The 25,125-nt window shown below is 39.9% G+C and overlaps 1 protein-coding gene across 3 annotated transcripts in view; it reads right to left on the bottom strand.

The window, feature by feature from the left end:
• The window catches only part of LOC101895136 (uncharacterized), a 208,830-nt gene that overhangs the window by 27,504 nt on the left and 156,201 nt on the right, over positions 1-25,125 (bottom strand). For 2 of the 3 annotated variants that reach the window (XM_059126609.1, XM_005181261.4), the window contains exon 8: positions 2,351-12,238. The exons of the other annotated variant lie outside the window; for it this stretch is intronic. In XM_059126609.1, coding sequence (XP_058982592.1) covers positions 2,351-12,238 — 9,888 coding nt within the window. The remainder of the gene's footprint in view (positions 1-2,350; positions 12,239-25,125) is intronic. 3 annotated transcript variants of the gene reach the window in all.

Below are 25,125 nucleotides of genomic sequence, written 5' to 3'. Positions count from 1 at the left end.
AACCCTGAAATCAAAATTAAAGAAATTTGAAAATCTAGATTACCTGGGAAATACACAAAATATAGGTTCTTCATTGAGTTAATTGTGTGCGAGGAGTTATTCTGCCAATTGACAATCCAAAATATCAAATTTAGGGCAACAGGGTGGAAAAATATGGCTAATAACTTTAAATTACCAAAGTAGGTCCGCAATACCGAAAAAAGGGGTATATGTTAAAACGTGGACCTGTACTGAAATTTGTTTTTCTGCAGTAGATTCTATCCACGGTGGATTAATTACCTTACTTTGATGGTCTGATATCCTCAAAATATGAGTCCTATACCATAATAGGAGCTATATTCTAAATCTATTAGACTTAATGAAAAGTAAAAAAAAAAACAGCTAAGTAATACCCTCCATCATTCGGAAGAAAGCTGAAATTTTTCAAAAAACTTCCGGAAACTACCACTTAAATGAAAAATGTTATATGGAGACTGTCCGAAGACGTGGACCTGCTTACGAAATTTTTTGTCATAGGTTGTAGTAACCATTAAGATCTCCCAATATGAAATTTAAAACGATTCCGGGGAATAATGTTGCTGAAATAATCAAAATACCGAATATCAGAAGCTACGGTTATATGGGGGAGATACGATTCCGGTGAATAATGTTGCTTAAATCATAAAAAACCGAATATCGGGAGCTACCGTTGTATGGGGGCTATAAGAAGACGGGGATCTGCATACAAAAATGTTAGTCATAGGCTGTAGTGCCCATTACGAACTTCAAATATAAAATTTGAAATAATTCCGGTAAATAATGTCGCTGAAATCATGAAAATCCGGAATATCGGGAAAATATGGGGCTTTACGAAAACGTGAACCAGCATGGCCCATTTACGAACTGCCTACTGGTAAACTATGTCTTTATGCAAAATTGTAGCCTTCTATCTCAATTCGTTCGAAAGATAGCGTGATTACAACAGAAGGACATCGTTGGGTCGTCTTCGAATTTTACACTGATTTAGAATATATATACTTTGTAGGGTCTATTATAAATATTTCGAGAAGTTATAAACGAATGTAAATGTGGAATATAAACTTTTAGTTTTACTTCATAGAATGGTGGAGGATATAAAATCGCTCTTTCAAAAGTCCAATCCAAGAGATACATAGTCAAAAACTAATGTCGATTTTTCTTTCAGATTTTTGAGATGGGTATTATTCCAAGAATAGAACAAAAGTCGGGTTTGCGGATAAATCGTTCAAACGAAAGTCGATTCCTATGTTGAAATATTATTTATTTATTTATCATATCATTCTCTTAATTTCATTTCATTTGCGGACTGGTGAGCTGTCACAAGCTTTTGAGCAGGTCTGTTCAATAGTAACATTTCTGTAAAATTTACTTTCTTAATAATCTTGTATCATGAACAACATTTGCTGTGTTCCTGTACATTTTTGGTGAAAAAAATATACAATTCGTTTTGTGAGAAATACTACGCAGAAAGTACGGCAACGGAAAACCATTATCAAAACTATATAGCAACCCATTAAAAGGACAACTTTTGAGCAGAATGTAATTTGGCAAGGACGGATTTCAATATTGTTGAATTATGTAGTCAAATCTTATGTTGCTAAGTATTCGCAATTGAGTTTCTAAAAAATATGTATGTAGTTACTCATCTATTTGTTGAAATATTTGATACAAAACATAGCTAACTGCCTTTGTTAAGAAACTAATAAATCAGACATCAGTTTTGAACAATAGTCAGTAGCTTTGACCCATTTGTCGATACCAAAACTCAATAAACCTGTTTGCATCTTATAAATAAAACGTGATCAAACTCAAACTCAATTTTAGTTGATCGAAATTATGCTTAGAGCTGAACAATGAGCTGGTTTCGGAATTAATAAACAGATTTGAATGTTAATAACATTAAAAACGAATTTGCAAAAGAATGATTGAAAAATAAGTTTGAAATATATTAAAATGTGCAAAATTTGGTAAAAAAAAAATACATTTTTATTTATTTTAGAGAAACAAATGCATTTTTATCTTTTAGAATATGGCATTCGGAATTAATTCAAATAATGGTTACCCCCATTACACTGATATCCATAAACTGCATGTGCTAAGTAAATTTTATATCACATAAATTGTGTAATTTTTGACTGGGCACACCCTAACTTTGCTTTTAACTTAAAACAAACTCAAATAATAATGAGTCGCCCTTTTTAACAAAAACAAAATTACCAAAAATAATCATTTACCAAAAAAATGGTCAAACGGCAAATCCGCCCTCAACTTAGCAACTAAAATTAAAATAACAAAATAGAAAAATTAAAAAAAAAAAAAAACATTTGCTCACCCATGGACATATTTAAACGTTTCCGTGCATCACGCTTTGGATTAAAGAATTGCTGCAACTGCTGGGCATGTGCCTGCGTACATTTCTTAACGTTAATTGAACTGAAATTCGTGTGCGACTTAAGGCCGGGCGGACGATAGCGTGCACTCTTGGCACTGTTACTGTTGTTGCTGTTGATGCCGCCGCCGCTGGTGGGCGTGAAATTCAACGCGTTTTGCGATTTCGAAACGGGGGTTGAAGTTGCTGACACACCTGAGGGCAGTGCCGATGTTGAACTTGTTATTGTTGTTGGCGCACCCAAACTACTTATGAATGAGGTACTACTGCTACTAGTGACGGTGGCACCCGCACTTGCTGCCGCCGTATTGGTGGTAGGCAGGCGAGGCAGTGAGTTTGTCGTCGACATTTGTGCCACGCCAATGAGGCTGCGTGGCAGTGTGGAGCGTGTGCCCACAAACGGTTCACAATCGTCCGATGACGAGGAGTCTGTTTCGTAAATGGCGTCCGGAACGCTGGAACGTCTGGCATCCTTCGAGTCATTGGAGTTGGAAAGCCATGGTTTGGTTGGCGAGGACTCCAACACATGATGATGCTCGTCGCCACCTCCGATACTGCCACAGGAACGCACACGATCTAATTGCTCGCGACTCAGACTTTTATGATTGAACAACAGGTCACCTGCAGAACGACGCTTTGCAACGGCCAAAGCGGACGCAGACGATGAGTTGTCACGGTCGAGTTGAGATAGTTTTGTTCTGGAATCGCCATTAGCCAGTAATGCCGACTCAAAACTGCCGCGCCATGAAAAGCGCTCGTAGTCACTGGCCACGCCACACTCCTCGCCGGCGGTATCGCTAACGCCGCTGCTGGACTGATGGTGATGTGGTCGGTTGTGGGCAGTAGCATGATGCGCTGCATTGCTGCCGCCACCGCTGCTGCCCGTGCTGTTGGTACTTGTTGCTGTCAGCGAGGAAGAGGCTGAGTCAAGCAACAGGTCGTGTGATTTGCTGCGTGCCAAATTGTAGGCATCGTCCTGTGGATAGCCAATCGTTCGTGACGATGTGCTGGAGTAGAGCTGATGTTGAGCATAAGCATGGGAGGGATGCAAATACTGTGACGTTCTAGCGTTGCTAGTGGGTCGGTCTTCGGTCGGGGTGTCTTCTTCGTCTTCGGTGGTGGTAGCGGATATTTTCGCCTGCAAACGTTTGTGCTGATTGTGCCGTTGCATGGGCATGGGAGAATTGGTACCGTGGGTATCGTTGCCACTGCTTACCTCGTGCATCAGGGCCACCAAACGGGTACCGATGTGTTGCATAACTCTGGCAAACAGTTGAGGGGATCTTTCGGTACTACGTGTACTGCCAGTGGAGATGCGGTCTTCCTCCATTCCTACTCCTACGCCCAGTCTAGTGCTTCCACCACCCAAAACACTCTCTGTTGGGGGAACTGGTGGTACACTTCTTGTTTTGGCTTGGTCACTACTGACATTGCTGGGGGCGACTGAGGGATTTTCAATGGCCATTTTGGAAATAGAGGCCACAAGTTTTTGATATACCAAGGCAGTGTCAGGATTTACAGTTCTGACATCATCCAAGAGACCGCCATCACCACGATCACCTTCTTCATCGACTTCAAACTTGTTGATAATTTGCTGACAACTGGCTGATATTTGTTGTTTCAGTTCGCTTCGTCTTTGGCTACTGCCCTCCAGATCCGAACTTGTGTAATCTGAGGAATCGTACGAATCCGACCATGTATCCTCGCTGCTCAGATATTCAACGATTTCGCGCACTTGTTCGTCGTTAATGCCCGGTACCGTTTTCATAAGACGCGTTAGTTCATTTTCGAAATATGCCAGCGTGGCTGGACGGGATTTCATGCGACGTACTGATATGGGGGTGGTCTGATTGGGCGTGGTGGACTTGGAGTTACTGGCCGAGTTCTGTTGTTGGGCATTAGCTGTGGCTACGACAAGGGTCTTGAAAAATTGACGCATTTTACTCATCATAAGATTGGTTTCTTCGTCCGAACTCCAATTATTGAAGCTATCCTTGCGTACCAAGTTACAGGCGGATGATGTAGAAGCGGATGTAGAGGGAGGAATACTACTTGGCTTCTTGCTGACGCTATCGCTGGGTGTTGTGGCATTGTTGTTGTCATTTGCAATACTCAAGCGAACTGTTGGTATGGGCGCCACAAGCTTTTCGTTGACTTCTGTTATTTGTTCTAGTGTACTGGGCGACTTGTTGCGTACTCCATAAGAGGGTGAATTCTCGCTGTCAGGGGACTTTAGCAAATCATCATTGCTTCCCACAAAACCACTATCCCGACTGTGGTGTTGTTGTTTCTTTGACTGAGCATTTTGCATGGAACCGGGCGTGGGAGTGCGACATTCGATGTTGGAGGAAGCCATCTTGTTGTTGTCCTCCACACCGAGATTGGGATCCTGTAATTTCTTCTCATCCAATGAGTCGTGACGTTTTCTCAGCTGCTTTTTACGTTTCATGGTGTCCGTACCCTCTGAGGTTCGTTCACTAGCACTGCTATTGTGGAGAACAGTTTCATCGCAGGCTTCCGATTCCGAGGAATCAATAATATCCTGGCTATTGTTGGAAGGCATTAGGGTGTTTTCGAGCATCTCATTGGATTGTGAGTCCATAAGAAGATTGTCCAGCGAAGAATTGTGCGACCTGGGTGTGGTACGGGCACGCCATAGACGTTTTCTTCTTTGGCTCGGACTGGGATGACCTTCACTGTCGCTGCCCACACTACCACTCTCGTCGGAATCATTCTTTTCGCTGGCATTGAAACCCATAAAACCGGAAAGGAAATATTTCTCAAGCCTTGAGGAAGCTAAATCGGCAGCTTGTCCAACATCATTGACAGGTTCATCGGGAACCCCCAACGAATCCAAGCCCTCTGAATAAACACTGCTTACATCGGAGGCCGTATCTTCACCACGAGTATCAATTGAGCTCATCACCTTGCCATCGCCTAGACCAAAAAAGAAATATTTCTCTAGTTCTGAGGCGGAAAGGCGATGATGGTGCTGGAGGGTCTTTTGCCTTTTACGTTCCAAATCGTCTAGATCATCCTCATCGGTATGACTTCTGAGCGAGGCCACTTCACTCTCTTCACAGCTCTCTTCGACAATGGTGTGAAGCGTAAAATCAATAGCTGTGCGATGATAGCCACGCAACTCTTCTTCACGATTCATAAATATGCCCAATGAGTGTGGATCATCGCCGTCTTCCGAATCGGTAGCGGTGGGAGTTGTATCATCTTCATCAACGTCCTCCTCCTCCTCTTCGGCTTCTTCCTCCCCGGCCACTTCCAATTCTGTTCCCACCACATCGCCATGTTCACTAAGTTCTTCCACCCACGAATCGTCATCGGCAAGACCGTCTTCCAGGCAAACGGCCTTCTTAATCGGTGTCGTTAGTCCTGCGAGGACATTCTCATCACGTTCCGCGCTCTCTGTTAGCGAATATAAATTTGCATTTGCATCGAACGAATCAAAATCGCGCTCAGCGTCATCGTTGGCGTTGATGCGCTGATCTCTGAGTAAATCGACCGATGACGAGGGCGACGTCGACGCAGTCGGAGACGACACTAACACTTCACTTTTAACATTTTCATTCTGATTGTGGTCAGATTGTTGTTGTTGTTCTTCTTCTTTCATAGATTGGTATTTACCCAACGATGACTCATTCAGATTTGTATCACTTTTGTTGCTGTTATTTTTGATTTGCGTGTTGTTGTTATCTTTATCGATATCACCAGCGCCACTCGGCGAGATGGTGTGATTTGACATTTGCTTTAGCACTTCACTTGTTTCACTAATATTGCCGTTATCTTCACCGACACGTGTCGCCGCGACGATTGGTGCGACTTTCGTAGATTGATTGGCGAAATTTGCACTATTGTTTTGCTCCTCTTGCTGTTGTTGTTGTTGATCTTTCGTAATCATTATCAAACTGCGATATTTGGCCGATAAGGTATTTGGCGAATTGTTTACATGGGTGCTGCGATATTTGGTCGACTTCGCGGGCGGCGTTAATGCGGTCGAGGTTAATACTGTCGCGGCGGGTATACCCGTCGTTCGCGTTTCGCGAGAGTATTCACTTGCACTTGTTGTTCCGCAACCACCACCACCACCTCCAACAACAACGTCATCTAGATCATCGGCACAGTTCTTGATTGACGATCTTGCAATTCTGGTATTATTTTTAATGCTATTGAAGCCGAATACGTCTTCTTCTTCTTCGTCGTCGTTGTCGTCGCATTCGACATCGACGTCTGCGAACGCCTCAGCATCGATGTTGTGGTCAAAGCTGCCGCCTGATTCCTTTGTATCTGGCTGTTGGTATTGCCAATGGTGTTGCTTGTGTTGTTGCTGGTAATAAAATTCGTTGTTATCTTTATTTTTATTGTTGCCCAGTTCGTTGTTGTCGTCGTCTTTCATTTGATGTTTACGAAAATGGCCAACTGTTGTTGTTGGTGTCTCCAAATCGAAATGTTTACGGCTGTTGGTGGTGGTGAACGAGGAGTTGGGCTGTGTACTTGTTGTTTTGCGTATCGCACCAAAGTTGTTGTTGTCGTTGCTTTTCAATTGGTCGCTGTATTCGATGTCAACAAACCGATCGTAACTTCTACCGTCTTTCTCGTTTAAAATTTCATTTTCAACTGTTGCTTGCAGAGCTAGAGTCTCTGCGCGCATTATCGTCGTCGCGACATTATCCAACGAAGGCATAGTGATCTCTGAGCACATGGCCGATGTGCTCACCTCAGAGGTAAACAACGATGGCTCTCTTTTTGGTGCGAGTACCTGTTTTTGCTCTCCGCCATTACTACCTGTTCGAGGTGATGATGGTAGATTAGCAGTCGATGTTGTATTGGTGTTAATGGTCGTGGTATTGGTAGGCGTCTCTAATGAGTCCATAAAATATTCTGTGAAACTACTGGAGACGGGTGGTGTACTATGCTGGTGTAGGGTAACGTAATAACAGTCGCGTAGCATTTCATTTGTTTTGCACGCTTGGCTGGATTCTTGTACTCCGTTTACTTCTGGTTCGGGTTCTTCTTGTTCGTTGAGTTCTGTGCTTCTTTGTTGTTTATGGCTTAATTCATCAGCTACCGTTGTGGAGCGGCGGCCAGCTGGTTGCTGCTGCTGGTGTTGTTGTTGTTTTACCTGTACCTGTTCTTCTACATTCGATTTACAGGTATCACGTTGTGGTATTGGTTTGTTTTGGTTTTTCTTTGTTTCACATTCATTTTCGTCGACATGTGCGTCATCATCCTCTTCTACGTCATGATTATCATCGTCATCATCACCATTGTTGCTGTCGACGTCGTAATGCACATAGTTAACTTTGAAATCTTCGTTGTCACGTTGACTAACCAAAGCAGAAGGAGAAGAGGAGCATGTATCGGATATCGCCACAACAGTAGAACTGTCCAAATGGTCATTGGACATAGTTCGTGTTGTTGTTGTTGTTGCTACTGGTGTAACTGTTTGTAGTGGCAATTTATCTTCAGAACTGTGGTTGCTGCTGCCATGCCATTTGACAGGTATTTCCACTTTTTCCTTCTCACATTTCTTGTCTAGCTTTTCGGTGTTTTCGTCATCGTCGGTTAGCTGCTGCTGCTGTAGTTTGCTGTTGTTTTGTTCTGGATTTCTTGGTTTTTCTTCGACCATAAGTGTTGCATTACCGGTTTTGTGTTTACTTTTAGTTTTCGTTTCAGCTGCCGTCCCCACCATGGAACGCATATTCAGCAGTTTTTCCTCTAGGGCCTCTACGGCTTGGCATAAGACCACCTCTTCCTCCTCCTGCTCGTGGTCACGCTCACCATTGTCGCCGGAGGAAACCTTTGCAATGCCTTCGCTTTCAGGCTGTAATTTGTCATTGCATTTAGATTCTGTTAGTGCTGTTGTTGTTGTTGTGGTTTCGGTTAAATGATCCTGATTGATTTCTTTAACAACGCTCTTCAGCTTCTGCAGCTTGATTTCCAGCTCTGAATTTTGTTTGGTTAAGGCCAATAAACGATTTACATCATTGGAAATGCTATGCAGTTCCTCGCACACATCCTCAGCATTGGAAATGGCGCTGGCGTTATCCACGGCCGTAATCACTGAAGCATTCGGCCATACATGCGCATCATGCGAGATTTTAATTGCTCCACTTGCATTGGCAGTCGATGTTGTTGTAGCCTGCCAATGATGATTTTCACTATTGTTTGTTGCCACTTTCTTGCTAACTATGCCACCAGCAGCACCACCACCACCACCACCATGATCATTATCATCAGTTTGGTGATAATGTTCGGCAGGTGGGGTGGGAGGGGGCTCTAATGAACGTATGGCTTGCAACACCACCCCGCCATTGTCGTCGTCAGTTTGGCCGCCAACAACGAAAATACAATTCGCCAAATCTGAGCTAGAACTCTGTTCGTTGACACATTCACTTTCGTCGTCATCACCGGCAATCGGCAATCCAGCCCTGGCCGTTGGCGCATTGTCGCCCTCACCATACATCAAGTCGTCTTCTTCATCGCGCTTGCAATCGTGTACGCTGGAGTCACTGCAACTATCACTTTCATGCAACGAATCGCGTATCTCCTTTAGCTCGCATTCGGAACCCTGATCTTCGTCGTTCAGCAGTTTGATGCAACGCAATACCACCCCGCAGTGGGTTCTCTCCGTGTCGGTATCATTGTCCGAGGAATCCTCAAGGTTAGCGTCCGACGAGGATTCTGTGCACGAGGCACTACTACAACTGCCCGTCACGAGATTACGATTTTTACGCGATCTTCGATTTACCACAAAGACTTTGGAGAAATGTTTTTTGCGTGGTCTTCGATCGGCGACATTACCCGTGTCGTCGGTATCCACCGATTCCGAACTGGATTGAGAACTTTGCGTTTCATTGTCACTATCATCACTTTTTGTTTTGTCATTCGATGAGGACGACTTTGAGGCACTACTATCACTTGTAGCTGCCGCACAATCCTCCTCCTCCACCTCCCTTTCTCCATCAGGAATAATGTTATAACTTCTTTGTGTACGCCTTGAGGAGCGTTTCTTTTTGGTGGACTTCTTTGAAATGAACTCCTCGCAATCCTCATTGTTGGATGCTGATGAATCTTCGGAATTATCGCTGGAATCGGAGGAGTTGGCGGACGAATTCGAGAGTTCATGGCGTTCACTGGGCAAATAGCCGCCGCCATCTGGCCCAGTTGTGTTTCTACTTTCGAGAGAGCTATCTGGTAGCTTTATCATGTTTTTATATTGATTTGTTCTTGTGTCTGTTGTTGTAGATATTGATTTGGTTGTGACCACCTCCGGTGCTAGGTCTTCTCGTGTTGGCAGCACTACCGTTGTGTTCGTTGATTTTCCAACAACTATGGCCGGTTGTACAAAATTCGTTATGTTTTCCTCAGCAGTTGGGATTGTAGTTGTTGTTGCTAGTTTTGTTATGGGATTTTTCACATTTTCTTTAAAAGCTTGACTTGGTGGTGGTGGCGTTTGTGGCGGTGGTGGTCTTGCATTCGTTGCTGCAACTGCAGTGCTGTAACTCGCGCTCAGTGTTGCCACCAAACCATCTGTGCAAACAGAGTTCGCGTTGTGGTCGGCAGTGGCTGTGGAACAAGTTTTTACCGGCTTTACAGCTTTTTCAAAAATATCTCGATTACACAAAACGTCATTACGACACAGAGACAGAGATAACGCTGGTTTGTTTTGCTCAATGTTAGCGGAAACGTCATTATTGTGTTGTTCATTGCCACCTCGTTTCCGTTTCAGATCATGAGAGAGCAATGTTTGTGTTTCATTGTCGAGTGTTTCTTCTCCCTTAGAGGGTAGTGTTGATGTGGTTTCTCTCTTCTCATCGTGAGGTTTGTTTGACAACAGAAGCAGCTGTTGACGATTCTCAGCGGTACTGCTCTCTGTATGGGCCAAAGCTATTACTGCCTTTTTAGCTGTGGTGAATATTTTCTGGTCTTTGCCGCTGTCGTCTGTTTGGTTGTTGTTGTTGGTGCTCGTACTACAACTATTATTATTGGTTATGTTATTGTTGTTAGCAGTGGTGGTAGTCGTAGTAGTTTTTGTTGGGCCGCAAACTTGTTTCTTCTCTACTTCTAAATCAACAACGATTTGTTCGGGATTGTTTGCTAAAATTTGTCTATCCGTTGTTGTCGTTGTGGCTGTTGTTTTTCCAAACTCATTCACCAAATTTGCATTAATTTTTGCAACTTCATTTTCACAACAACTCCGATTGGCGTCCGTCTCCGGGCGGACATTGTTGAATTCGCTAATTACCGATATTTTGTCAACGAATTCGCGTTCAACGTTTTGGGTGGTGTCCGAAAGGGTTTGATCGACGCCGATATCGCCACCGTTTGTTTGTTCCGTTACGGCTGGAGCTGAAACACGACTTGAAATCAACGAAGGTATATCGTCAACTGACAGTGCTGAGCAATTCAGAGCTGGCATACACTTGAGGCGGCCAGAGTCATCGATACCATCACACTCATGTTGGACTGTCAGACTTTGGTATCCATCGTGGTAGTGGTGGTGCTGGTGGTGGTTTTGGTCGTCGTCCATGTGTTGTTGAGCCGGTGGTGGTAGTGGTGGTGCCATAGACAGCAGTGAATGGCGTTTACCAACAACATATGTCTTATCAGTCGATTGAGAACGATGGTGGTTGTTCAGGTGGTGCTGGTGGTGCTGGTCATTTGCACCAGCAGCTGTAAGCTTTTCAACATTCAATAAGGTTTCCAAACTGCCACCGGTTGTGGTGTTGGTTCCATAACCGGAAGAGGTGGAACAGTGCGATTGTGTCATACCCACCAGTGAGTAGGTGGATGAACTTAAGTCGGGCGCTGATGACTTGAAGCCTGCAACACCTTTGCCACCATTACCATGACCTGCCAGCTTTTGATAGGTTGCTGCAACTGCAGCAGCTGCTGCAGCTTGCAAATTATTTGTACTCACCACGTTGGGATTGGGCAGGCTATTTTGGGCCGAGCACCACAGCTTTTGCAGCGAGGCACACAAATCCTTTTGGTCAGTATCTTCGACCAGAAGGCCAGGCGGTATTTGCGGTGTCAATTCGTTGGCATTCCAATAGGGATAGGCTGACATAGGCACCGGTATGGGTACTGGCACTGGAATTGGCACATACTGAGGTTGCAGCGTTGCGGAAGACGGCTGTGAGGCTTCATTTCTAGCTTGAATGCCTTTGGCAGCACCACAGCTGCAGGAATCACCAGCCGCTAGTTGGCTATTACGCGGGGAACTTAGACGATGATGTTTCGGATGGTGTTGTTCCTTGCTCAAGAATCGAGTTTTAATTCGGGTTTTCATACTCATTTGATGTTGGGTTCGTGCCGCCGATGTCGAGGATCGAGTCAGATATCCATCAGAGCTGGAGCTTTCACCTTGCATTAGCAGCTCCTCATCAGTTCCTGTGTCACTCTCCCTGACACGCGGGCAAAACATCAACTGTTTGCGATACATCAAAGGCGATTCCATGGGTGAAGCGGTACTATCGCTGGATTTTAGATCGCGTGAATGTCTGCGTCGTGTCACCAGTGGTGAACCACAAGGGGAATAGAGAACATGTTTGGTAATACTTGTGCTGATCATCGATGGCTCAAAATAGTCCCAATCGCAATCATCTATGGCGATACTGCTGCAGTTATGGGTCGAAGAAGTCGATGTCGTCGAACTGCTATCCTCGAATTCATCATCATCGCGACACGATGATGAATCGGCCGAGTTAATAAAAACCAATTTGAATTCATCGGCTTCCATGTTGTACTGGGCATGATTGATGGTAATCGATTTAAATTCCATTTCCGACGAAGTTTCCATAGTGTCGTAGGCATCTGGAATCAATAGATGGTCGAGACATTTGTTTTCATTTCATACGATGTAATTGACAGACAGACATACAGACTTTTCGGTTAGTATTATGAAATCCTCTTCCGTGCTTTGTTTTTATTTTTCTTTTAGAACCTCCACCATCAACCAACACCAATTTTATCAGCAGCTATGACACAAATAGCAAGCAATGTTTTCGTTCTCAGGAGAAACGGGTTAGTATAGAATTTTGTTTTTGTTAAGATATCGTGCTGGGCATAGATGATAAGACAGACACACTCTCCACACTACTCTAGATATTTTTTTCCATAAAGAATTTGTAATAAAAATAAAAAATGTACACCGAGATACCGCCATTATCGCAAAACAATTACGCCCACTAAATCCATAATGAAAGGTTTTGTTTTCTATGATTTTCTTTATTATTAATGAATTTATGCAGTTTAAAGAACAGTAGGGTTACCATCACCCTAACACAATGGAACAAAAAATAAATAAAAATAAAAACGATTTTTAAAAATGAATAATTTTCAAAATTTCATTTTTTTTTAAATAATTGTTAGGACATAATTCGTGCCAAAGGTGACACCAAACAATGCATTAAAATACATGAATTTTTTTTTTAATTTTTTAAATTTTTTTAAATATTAATGTCGATTTAGAGTCATTCTATTTTAAAGTAATGATATACAGAGTGGGATGAAAAAAATGCAACCAACTTCAGACTGCTGTCATTTCCAAGCCACTCGTCTGGCAGCTGTTAAAATTATTCCAGTGACAGTTCATTATATTGTTTACAAGCGTTCAAAAGCATTTTGGTGAGAACTTTCAGAAAAAAAGTTATTCCTGATGGAATTCAAGCGAGAGCACTCCAGCATTTAAATGTGAATAAATCTTTCATGCATCGTACCATCGCTCGTTACCGGGATACTGGTAGCGTAACCCAACGTCAGCCGATGGTCGCTCTCCGCTCGTATTAATCGACCGTGACATCGGAATAAATGCCGAATATTTTCGCGAATATTATCTGAAGGGGGTATTAAAGCCTTGGGCACTGAAACATGTTGGCCGCAGACCTTGGACATTCCAAAAGGACTTAGCACTATCGCACTCAGCACGCGCCACCCAAGAATGGTTACAAAATCAAGTTCCTCGCTTCATTTAAAACGCACAAAGGAAACCAAAATCTCTTGATACCAATCCGTTGGACTATTGTATCTGGAGTATTTTGGAAAGCAAGGTTGGTACTAAAAAATACCAAAGTGTCGATCACCTCAGGCAAGATCTTCACCGGGAATGGACCAAAATACCGCAGAGCAATATTCGGACAGCGTGTGACGATTTCATTGGCGGTTTGAAGGCCAAAATTCGTGCAAAAGGTGACCAACTCAAACAAATCTAAACTTATTCTAAAATTTGATGCTATTTCCGACATTTTTTGCTTTCATTCAATAAAATTAAAAAAAAAACAATTATGGCGTTTGACTTTGTTGCAGTTTTTTATATCATCCTGTATTTAATATCAGCCCAAATTGGATAGAATTTTTCATATTATACCGAATTTTTCCATTTGGTGAAACTCGGTTCGGTATATCTATGGCTCCAATAAATAAAAAGTAAGTAAAAACATTAAGAAAGATTTATTTAAAAAAATCAATTTTTAATTTCAATCTTAATTCCCAGATCTCTTTTTATACAAAACCTGAGTAAAACAAGGACCAATCTATCCCTTTCATCACTACACTAAAATTTCCTCATAATTTCTTTGTGTGCACAGTAAAATTCAACCGTTCAAAAGCAAAAATTCCCTTTACCTGTTTTGCCTGATGAAAATTAAAACTCATTTCAGATTTCCACTGAAACACACTGAAAGTCGTAAAATTTCAGAAATTAAAAAAACAAACAACGAACGTGCAAACATTTTAATGCTTCTCCGGTGTCATAAAGGATTCAACGCGGCTGGTTACCGATACTTAAAAGAGAATCTCTGAAATTACAACAAATATTTGCTGAGCATGATGTGGCCATTGTCGTTGTTGTTGTTGACAGTGTTTACACATGTATTCATATATCCTGTGTATACCACGCCTGTGGCAAATGGTTTAAATGTTGGAAAAAGTACATTTCCATAAAGGATTCATATTACACAGGTATGAGTGACTATGTGTGTGATGATGTATTTGTACAACAATAATTATAATATTGATCCTTAAAATGCTCGTCATGTTTGAAATAAAATTAAAATTATTTGTAATTTTAGGTGTCGTTTACATTTTTCATTTCAGATATATTTGAGATTATTTTTATGGCAGGGATTCGTTATTTTAATTCGAGCCGGAGGTACACTTAAAAAAAAACATAAATCTTGTAAAAATACTGATAAAAATATTAGGTGTGTAAAGTTTGAATTAAATTTGGAACTCATATTTGTGTGAGTAATTGTTAATTAAAATTTGAACCTTTTGTGGGAAAGTAGCCAGAACGAGTGGACCGAATATATCGATATACGAAGTTTGAGAAAAATTACTGACTTGTTTCGCATGTTATGAGAAATTTTGACCCTTTGTTGGATGAAACCAGAAGGATTGGACCTGCAATTCCCATATTCACATAAGATCTAATGGAGAAAGAAGTATTACGTTATGTGAAAAAAGTAAAATCAGTTAATTACTTTGAATTTTTTGAGAGCAATAATTATTTATAATTTTGCAGCTTTCGAAAATAACAGTATCGTACTGTACCGTAGTGTTCTGTACCGTTCCGAGGTGGAGTGGTACACTAACATAATGTACCGTACCGGAACATAACCCTTAAAAATATTTTAGTGATACTGTACCGGAGCACAACAAGAATCGTACTGTACCGCAGTCGGAACATTACGAAATCTTATCGCTGCAATTTTTAAGTTGCCGCGAAAAAGGGTATTTTAGTGGTTGTGTTGTAATGGGTTATTATGAAAATAATTTTACAAAGTATGGCTGAGTGTTTAAAATCAGTTTTATGATTTCGGTGTAAATAAGACCAAACCACAGGTACTACATCAAGATGCCAGTACACTTTTTTAATGTGGTGCATGTGTTACACTACGATTTTTTAATTCTCCGATAGCGAAAAACTACGTTTTTTAGTGTTCCGAGTCGGGTATACTACGACATTTAGGGCTCCGACTGCGGTACACTATGATCATCGTTGTGTACCGGTGCAGTATCACTAACATTTTTCTAACATTTTTTTAGTGATACTGTACCGGTACAGTACACTATCTTTGTGTACTGTTTATTTTCGAACGCTGCAATTTTGATATTTTGTGAGGGAACTACCAGAAGGAGTAATGGAGTGTACCAAATAGATAGACGGACGGATGTCGCTATACCGACTGTGATGTTTCTGAAACGGATTTCTGTGATGTTTCTGAAAGGAGACCAGGGACCTAAAAGAGAATTTCCGACGAAAATAGCCATAAAAAGGTAAAGGATGATTTTTTAGCTATTATCTTTTTGACAACACGGCTTTAAGAGCTCACGAACGTTCCGTTTTTTGTTTCACTGTCAAACATCTTCAGTTTGGTCTATTATCGTACCCGGAATATTCTTACAAACGAACATCGCTTGGAAATCAATAATTATACCCTACACCACATAATGGTAAGGGTAATATTTCTTTGTGCATTTGTTTGTAACATGGAGAAGAAAGCGAGATAGACTCATAGTATGGAATTTTGCACATACAACCAAAATAGACCTGAAAATAAGTATGCCAAATTTGATCGAAATCGGTTCAGATATAGCTATACCTCCCATATATATTGTTCATCCGATTTGTTATTTTTGTCCTGCGCAGCCGTAATATGCACTCTGTAACAACAATATTTGGGGAAATATATAAATTGCAGCTCAGAAATACATTTGTTAAATTTTATCGAGATCGGTTCAGATTTGGATATAGCTCCCATATATAACTTCGTCCGATTTACCTTTTATTGTACACCAAACGTCTAATATTTGTCCAAATGGGATGGAATTTGTCACATGCGACCGAATTGAGTCTAGAAGCTAGTATGCCAAATTTGGTGAAGATCGGTTCAGATATAGCTATAGCTCCCATACCCACAGCCGTAATATGCATTCCGTAACAACGATATTCAGGGAAATATATCAAATACAGCTCAGAAATATCTTTGCCAAATTTTATCGGTTCAGATTTAGATATTTCAAATTAATTGTGCACCAAATGGGCAATACAAGTCCGAATTTAAAAGATACAAATGCTTCGGCATATTTAGTCGTTTGAACTTTAAATTACAATTATAATCATAGCGTGTATGATTAAATTCTCCCATAAAATCTTTTAATTCTTATGTGGAGCTCTACAAAAGTAGCAAAGTGGTGTAGGGTATCATAAATGCGTGAAATTGTGTTCAGCGACCAAGCCCATTTTTGGCAAATATCCAGAATTGTCCATTTTGGGGTGAAGTCTAGCCAGAAGCATTGGATAAGTAATGCATTCAGAAAGTCACAGTTTGGTGCGGCTTATGGACTAGTGGCATCAAACTACTTCTTCAAATATGAGTGCTAACGTGATTTGAAATTTAACTCTTTTGCTCGATTTGCATGATATGTGGTTTCAACAAAATAGTGCCACATACCACACAATAGACTTATTAAGAGTTTAGTTTGGTGAACATCTTTTTTCACTTTCAGAACCGATCAATTGTCTGCCTAGATAGGAGATTCAACGCATACAACATACAGCACGAAATAATCTTCAAATATTATATATAGAAAATACTATCATTTCGAATAAAGATTACATGATTTTTTCAGAGCTTTCTGTGTTTTTTTATACCCTATTCCGCATAGTTGTAAGGGTATTATGTGTTTGTGCATTTGTTTGTAACAGGAAAAAGGAAACGAGATAGACCCATAGTTACTATTGAGGATCTTCATAGAATCACTCTCTGAGTCGATTTATGCATGTCAGTCCGTCCGTCTGTCCATATATTTGAGATTGAGATAAAATTTTCCAAACAATATTTGTTTGGCCCAAGGACGACCCCTATTGAAATTGGTGAGAATCGGTTTAAATTTAGATATAGCCGTCATATATATCTTTAACCGATTTCGGGTTAATTGTGCACCAAATGGTAATATCACCCCAAATGGACTGAATTTTTGGCACTTCCGACGGAATTCAGCCTAAAAGCAAGTGCTTCAAATTTTGGTGAAAATCGGTTCAGATATAGCTATATCTTCCACATATATGTTTCATCCGACTACGTATTAAAGTCCCTTACATGCGTAATATGCACAACAATGGTATTTGATACCGGACATCAGATACAGCTCGAAAATACCTCTAAATAATTTTATCGAGATCGGTTCAGATTTTTATATATATTCGATCATATGATTTTACGGTTATTGTGTGTATGTAATATCAGCCCAACCGAATATCCAACCGAACCATTTGGTGAAACTCAGTCCGGTATATAATAAATATTTTCATACACTCCACCATAGTATGGATGGTATATTAAGTTTGTCATTTCGTTTGTAACACCTCGAAATATACATTTTAGACCCCACAAAGTATATATATTCTTGAAGAGCATTAAAGTCTATATCGATTTAGCGATGTCGGTCCATCTGTCCGTCTATCCGTCTGTGGAAATCACTCTAGCTTCCGAACAAATGAAGTAGGTTGATAAAATTTTACTCAAATGTATATTATATCTGCAGGACTTTTGGTATTGAAATGGGCTATGTAGGTCCACGTTTTCATATAGCCCCCATATAACGGTACCACCCGATATTCGGTATTTTGATGATATTAGCGAAATTATTCACCGGAATTGTTTCAAATTCGGTATTAGAAGTTTGTAATGAATACTACAGCCTAAGACAGAAAATTGTCTGTGGAGGTCCACGTCATGGTATAGCCCCATATAACGGTACCTTCCGTTATTTGGTATTTTGATGATTTTAGCGACATTATTAACCCGAATTGCTTCAAATTTGGTATTTGAAGTTGGTAATGGATACTACAGCCTATGACAGAAAATTTTCTGTGCAGGTCCACGGTTTGGTATAGCCCCATATAGTAGTACCTCCCTATATTCGGTATTTTGATGATTGTTATGACGCAGTTCCACGTATAAACCCTAATATAACGGCTACATTCGGTATTTTTAAGATTTTAACAGACTTTTTAACGGATTTTATTTTTTTAAATTGCCTAATTTGTTCCAAGTGGTGGAGGGTATTCAAAATTCGACCCGGACGAACTTATAGCTTTTTTACTTGTTTAATATAATCATGCAATGTAAATTGGTTCTAGAAATACAAAAGCCTCCGTCAAATTTGTTGAAAATCGATTCAGAGTTGGATATAGTTTCCAAATCGTGTCTACTGTGAAACCATAATACGCATTCCCAATATTAAATACGTATAGTGGTGTAGGGTATCATACAGACGGCCCCGCCCGACTTTTGACCTTTCCTTACTGTCTTTTTTGTTGAAAAACTGTCCAGTAGCTCTTAAAAATCGACCATTACGAAACATATATCTCTCGTGAATAAAGAAATTAACGCCTGATTCTCTGAAAAATTAGCTCATCTCAATATTACTGCTTATATTACTTGACTTGGAGTTTGACCATTATGACCTAATATAACTGTTATACTTAGAAAGCCCAAACCTCAGACCAGTACCGTAAAATTCTTTCACGGTATAATGATTGGAAATCGTTAAGTTTCTTATCATTTGATGTTATCAGAATTGCACTGAAATCTATTTCCTGGCCTTGAAAATGTATTAAAAGCTTATATATTTAACAGTTTGATCAATGTCAAAAAATATTTCTGATATTTTATATTTTTATTTATTTAGTTAATTTTGAATTTGCGAGTTTTGAGAGTATTCTTTTCGTAACATGACTCCATTGCTATAATAATTGCAAATAATTCAATATTTTATTTCAAAATCTCCTATGAAATGATTTCAAATTAAATGTCTTCGACTCATATGTCATATCCATATTTCCGAACATTCTCAAGGATCTGTATGTACATGTATGTGTGTATGCATATGTATTTTGTGGTTGAAACAGCGTGTCTTGAGTGTTCAGCAAATATTTGTAGAATTCAATTCATAGTTTGTCGACAAAAGTATCAAATGTTTATTTGTGTTGGTTATGCATTTCAAATCCTTGTTGTAGTTTTCACATATACATTTATATTTTGGCAAAATGTCCCCCCTCTGTTACGATATATGTCGATGTTAGATGTCAACTAAACATGTGAATTTCCTTGGAACAAATGTAACTGGAATCACAATCCTTAAAAATAACGTAGTAGTAATGTTGATGTGTGTGTGTGTACAATATTTTATTGGATTGGTATGCATAAAATATGCAACACAAATACAATTTGTGAACTCTGCACAGTTATGTAATGACAACAATCTATGATTTAGTTTAGGTCCCTGGGGGTAATTGTTTTGTAATGACACAAAATAAATTAGTTTAGTTAGATATGTGGGACATGACATGTCAAAGTGCATAGAATCTCTCTTCAATAAAATATGAAATATTTATGGGTAAGAAGTTTTTGAAAATTCTTGGTATGGTACTTTTAAGGAAGAATATACAAAAATTCTCCATCTGAAGCACTCATTATTTTTGTGTCTATAGTCATTCCGTTTGTAACTCCTCGAAATACTCATGTCAGACACAATAAAGTGTAAACAGAGTGAGATGAAAAAACTGCAACCAACTTCAGACTGCTGTCATATCTAAGCCGCACGTCCGACAGCTGTTAACATTATTCCAGTGACAGCTCATTATAGTGTTAACAAGCGTACAAAAGCATTTTGGTGAGAATTTTCCAGGAAAAAAGTTATTCGTGATGGAATTCAAGCGTGATAGTGTGATTTCTTTATATTTGGCTGGAAAACCACAAGTGGCTACCGTTAGAGCACTTCAGCATTTAAATGTGAATAAATCTTATGTGTTTTGTTTCGTACCATCGCTCGTTATCGTGAAATGGTTCGAAAAGTAAAGAAGCAACTTGATCGAAACCCGCGTCGCAGTGGCCGAAAAACGGCTCGTGAGCTGAACATATCGCAATATTTCATTCGGCAAATATTGAAAAATTAGCTCGGGGTAAGCCCATTGAAATTCCAAAAAGTGCAAGAACTTACACCGCAAAGAAAGAAAGTAGACTCAAAAGAGCTAAAGAGTTGTTTCGCTTGGCCGAAAGTGGTGAACTACCGAATTTGGTTTTCTCCGATGAGAAAACATTCGTTGTCCAACAGTTTGTAATCAAACAAAATGATCGTGTTTACTTGCCAAAGAGGTCAGCCGAAAATGTGCACCTTCGGTTGGCCACCAGAACTCAAGCCGATGATCGCTCTCCGCTGGTATTAATCGATCGTGGCATCAGAATAAATGCCGAATATTATCGCGAAAATATTTTGGGGGTGAATTAAAGCCTTGGACACGCAAACATTTTGGCCGCAGACCTTGGACATTCCAACAGGACTCAGCACCATCACACTCATTGGTTACAAAATGAGGTTCCTTGCTTCATTTCCAGCGAACAATGACCACAAAAATCTCTGGATACCAATCCGTTGGACTATTGTGTCTGGAGTATTTTGGAAGGCAAGTTTGGCACTAAAAAATACCAAAGTGTCGATCACCTCAAGCAAGAGCTTCACCGGGAATTGGCCAAAATATCGCGGAGCAACATTTGGGCAGCGTGTAACGGTTTCATTGGCCCTTTGAAGGCCATAATTCCTGCCTAAGGTGATCAATTCGAACAAATCTAAACTTATTCTAAAATTTGATGCTATTTCCGACATTTTTATACCCTCAGCCATATGGATACAGAGGGTATATATCATTTGATACGGTCAAAACGTGCCTAGTCGAAATAACGGTTTTAGATCCTAGGTCTCTTTGGACCAAATCCGTTTCAGAACATTTGGAGTCGATCTAGCGATGTCCGTCCGTCCGTCTGTCTGTCTGTCTGGCTGGCTGGTGCGCACGATAACTCCTGAAGGGAGTATCCGATTTGGTCCAAACTTGATACATCGTAATGTTTTTGTCAAACTTAGATCGAGTTCGGAGATGGGCAATATCGGTCCACTCCTTCTGGTACCTCCCCCACAAAAGGTCGAAATTTTCAAAAAATTTATTTTTTGCACGGAAAGAGAAGCGATAAACCGATTTTGCCCCAACTTTGCAAATCTTAATATTTGCGTCAGTGTTAGGTCAAGTGTGAAAATGGACAATATCGGTCCACTCCATCAAGTACCTCCCCCACAAATGGTCAAAATTTTGAATAATTACAACTCTCATAATATGTGATGTAAGAGTCCGATTGTCTTCAAATTTCACACATGCCAAAATTTATGTTAGCCCAAGGTCTGATGTTAAGATGGAATTTATCGGTCCGTTCCTTCTGGTACCTCCCCCACAAATGGTCGAAATTTTCAAAAATATATATTTTTTGCACAGAAAGAGAAACGATAACCCGATTTTGCTCAAACTTTGCAAATCTCAATATTTGCGTAAGTGCTAGGTCAAGTGTAAAAATGGACAGTATCGGTCCACTTCTTCTGGTACCTCCCCCACAAAGGGTCGAAATTTTAAATAATTACAACTCTTATAAAATGTGATACAAGAGTCCGATTGTCTTCAAATTTCACACATCTCAATATTTATATTAACCCAAGGTCTGGTGTTAAGATGGAATATATCGGTCCACTCCTTCTGGTACCTCCCACACAAATGGTCAAGATTTTCAAAAAAATAAAATATATAAAAAAATATATAAAAACAAGTTAAAAAGTATCAGTCGGTATTGCCGACTGATATATACCCTCAGCCTATGTTCGAATAATCGAAATATATTTGACTAGTGTTACAATTATTCAAACGTTTGACCCTCTATGAAGCCGGTTTCGAAGGAATGGGCCAATATTGTCCATTTCGTACCAGACTCAAAAATATGATATAAATATTCCAACGTTCCTGGTATGGATTATATCGACTCACCCCTTACTTTATATAAGATATGTAATAATTTTTAGAAAATGTTAAAAAGTGCGTGATGTACCATATAGAGTCCACCGAAATATTCCATTTTTATACTTCATCTGATATTGAGCGAAATATGGGGCAAAACACAAGAAAAGTTATTTATGTCAAATTTTATGCGAAATAATAAATTCCGATAAATTTCATATTCATATCAGGCTTCTTATTGAGAGAAATATTTGAGCATAGCAAATAGTAGAGAATTGCTAAATTGTTTCGAAAGTTGTGACAGATAAAATTATTGAAAATTGTGACCCTTTGTATAAACTTCACAACAGATTTTGTATTAGCAAAAATGCTGCTTATTTAGCTTTATTGGTGCGTTTTGTTTTTCAAAATCTTGAACCCTATGTATAGGGGAGGTACCAGAAGAAATGGTTCGATCTATACCACCTTTATAACAGATCTTGTGTTGATAGAAATATTGAGATGGGCCAAGTCTAAATGGAATCGGATCTTAATTTGGCGTTTTATGAGCTTCATGGGTATTCAAAATTCCGACACTTTGTGGGGGAGGTACCAGAAGGAGTGGACCGATACATTCCATGTTAACACTAGATCTTGGGTTGATAAAAATATTGAGATATGTGAAATTTGAAGACTATCGGACTCTTACATCACATTTTATAAAAGTTATAATTATTCAAAATTTTGACCCTTTGTGGGGGAGGTCCCTGATGGAGTGGACCGATATTGTCCATTTTCCCACCTTACTTAGCACTCCCCACCTTGAAAATACTAGCACTTGCAAAGTTCGAGCAAAATCGGATTATCGTTTGTCTTTCTGTGCAAAAAATATTTTTTGAAATTTCGACCTTGGGTGGGGGAGGTACCAGAAGGAGTGAACCGATACATTCCATTTGCGCACCAAACCTTGTGATAATAAAATCATTGCGATGTGTGAAATTTGAAGACTATCGGGCTCGTAAATCACATTTTATAAGAGTTGTAATTATTCAAAATTTTGACCCTTTGTGGGGGAGGTCCCTGATGGTGTGGACCGATATTGTCCATTTTCGCACCTGAACTAGAACTGATGAAAATATTAGGATTCGCAAAGTTCGAGGAAAATCGGATTATCCTTTCTCTTTCTGTGCAATAAATTATTTTCTTTGAAAATTTTGACATTTTGTGTGGGAGGTACCATAAGGAGTGGACCGATATTGTCCATCTCCGAACTCGATCTAAGTTTGACAAAAATATTGCGATGTACCAAGTTTGGACCAAATCGTATACTCCCTTCGAGAGTTATCGTGCGCACCAGCCAGCCAGCCAGACAGACAGACGGACGGACGGACATCGCTAGATCGACTCCAAATGTTCTGAAACGGATTTGGTCCAAAGAGACCTAGGGTCTAAAACCGTTATTTCGACTAGGCACGTTTTGACCCTCTGTAGCCATATGGCTGAGGGTATAAAAATATTTTCTGCACAGAAAGTGAATCGATAATCCGATTTTGTTCCAACTTTGCAAATCCTGATATTTACGTCAGTTCTAGGTCAGGTGCAAAAATGGATAATATAGGCCCACTCCATCAAGTACCTCCCCCACAAAAGGTCGATTTTTTTTTTTTTCATATTACACACGTCCCATTATTTCTACTAACTCAAGATCTGGTGTGAAGATGGGATATATCGGTCCACAACTTCTGGTACCTCCCCCACAAAAGGTCAAAATTATGAGTATCCATGAAGCTCATAAAACGCAAAATTATCATCCGATTCTATTCAGACTAGGATGATGTATTTTATCTGTATTAGATGAAGTGTGAAAATGGAATACTTCGGTCCGCTGTATTTGTTACCTGACGCATATTTCCATTTTCCGAAAAGGTGCACATACCTCATATAAAGTACAAGAAGTAGTCGATATAGTCCAAATCTGTCACGTTCGTAACTCAAGGCTGAGGGTATACATCTGTCGGCAAAACCGACTGATACTATTTTACTTGTTTTGCTTTCATTCAATAAAATTTAAAAAATAACATGTAAAAATTATGGCGTTGGACTTTGTTGCAGTTTTTTTTATCGCACTCTGTATATATATTCTTTATCAGAGTAAAATTCTAAGTCGATTTAGCGATGTCCGTCTGTCTGTGTGTCTGTTCTTAATGGGTACTAAAACCTATAACAAAACAAATAAAAAGCAGTAAGTTCGGCCGGGCCGAACTTTGAATACCCTCCACCATTTAGAACGAATTTGAACATTTTCGAAAAAGATAACATTCGCCAAAAGTTTTGTTAACATTTTAAAAATACCGAATATAGCCGTTATATTAGGGTCTGTACGACGTGCACCTACATAGGCATTGTTTGTCACAAGCCATTACCATATTCAAATTCGAAACATGAAATAAACGGTGCATAATGTAGCTAAAATCATCAAAATATCGTACATAGGGAGGTACCGTTATATAGGAGCTATACGAAGACCTGGATCTGCATAAACAATTTTCCGTCACAGGCTGTAGCGACGACATCTCAAACAATTTCGTTGAGTATTGTACCTACAATTGTCAAAATACCGAATATAAAGAAGTACTGATATATGGGGCCTATATGAAGACCTGGACCTGCATACACAATTTTCTGTCACAGGCTGTAGTTTCAATTACGAACTCTAAATACGTAATTTTAAACTACAACGGTGAATAATGTCGCTAAAATCGTCAAAATACCGAATATCGGGAGGTACCGTTATATGGGGGCTATATGAAAACGTGGATCTACATGTCCCATTTAACCTGCCTACTGGTAAAATAAACATGTGTGCAAAATGTTAGCCTCTTAT

This window comes from Musca domestica, unplaced genomic scaffold (assembly GCF_030504385.1).
Source record: "Musca domestica strain aabys unplaced genomic scaffold, Musca_domestica.polishedcontigs.V.1.1 4, whole genome shotgun sequence".
Taxonomy (NCBI): Eukaryota; Metazoa; Arthropoda; class Insecta; order Diptera; family Muscidae; genus Musca; species Musca domestica.
The sequence above is the reverse complement of the archived record's forward strand: the minus strand, read 5'-3'. Positions and strand labels throughout refer to the sequence as shown.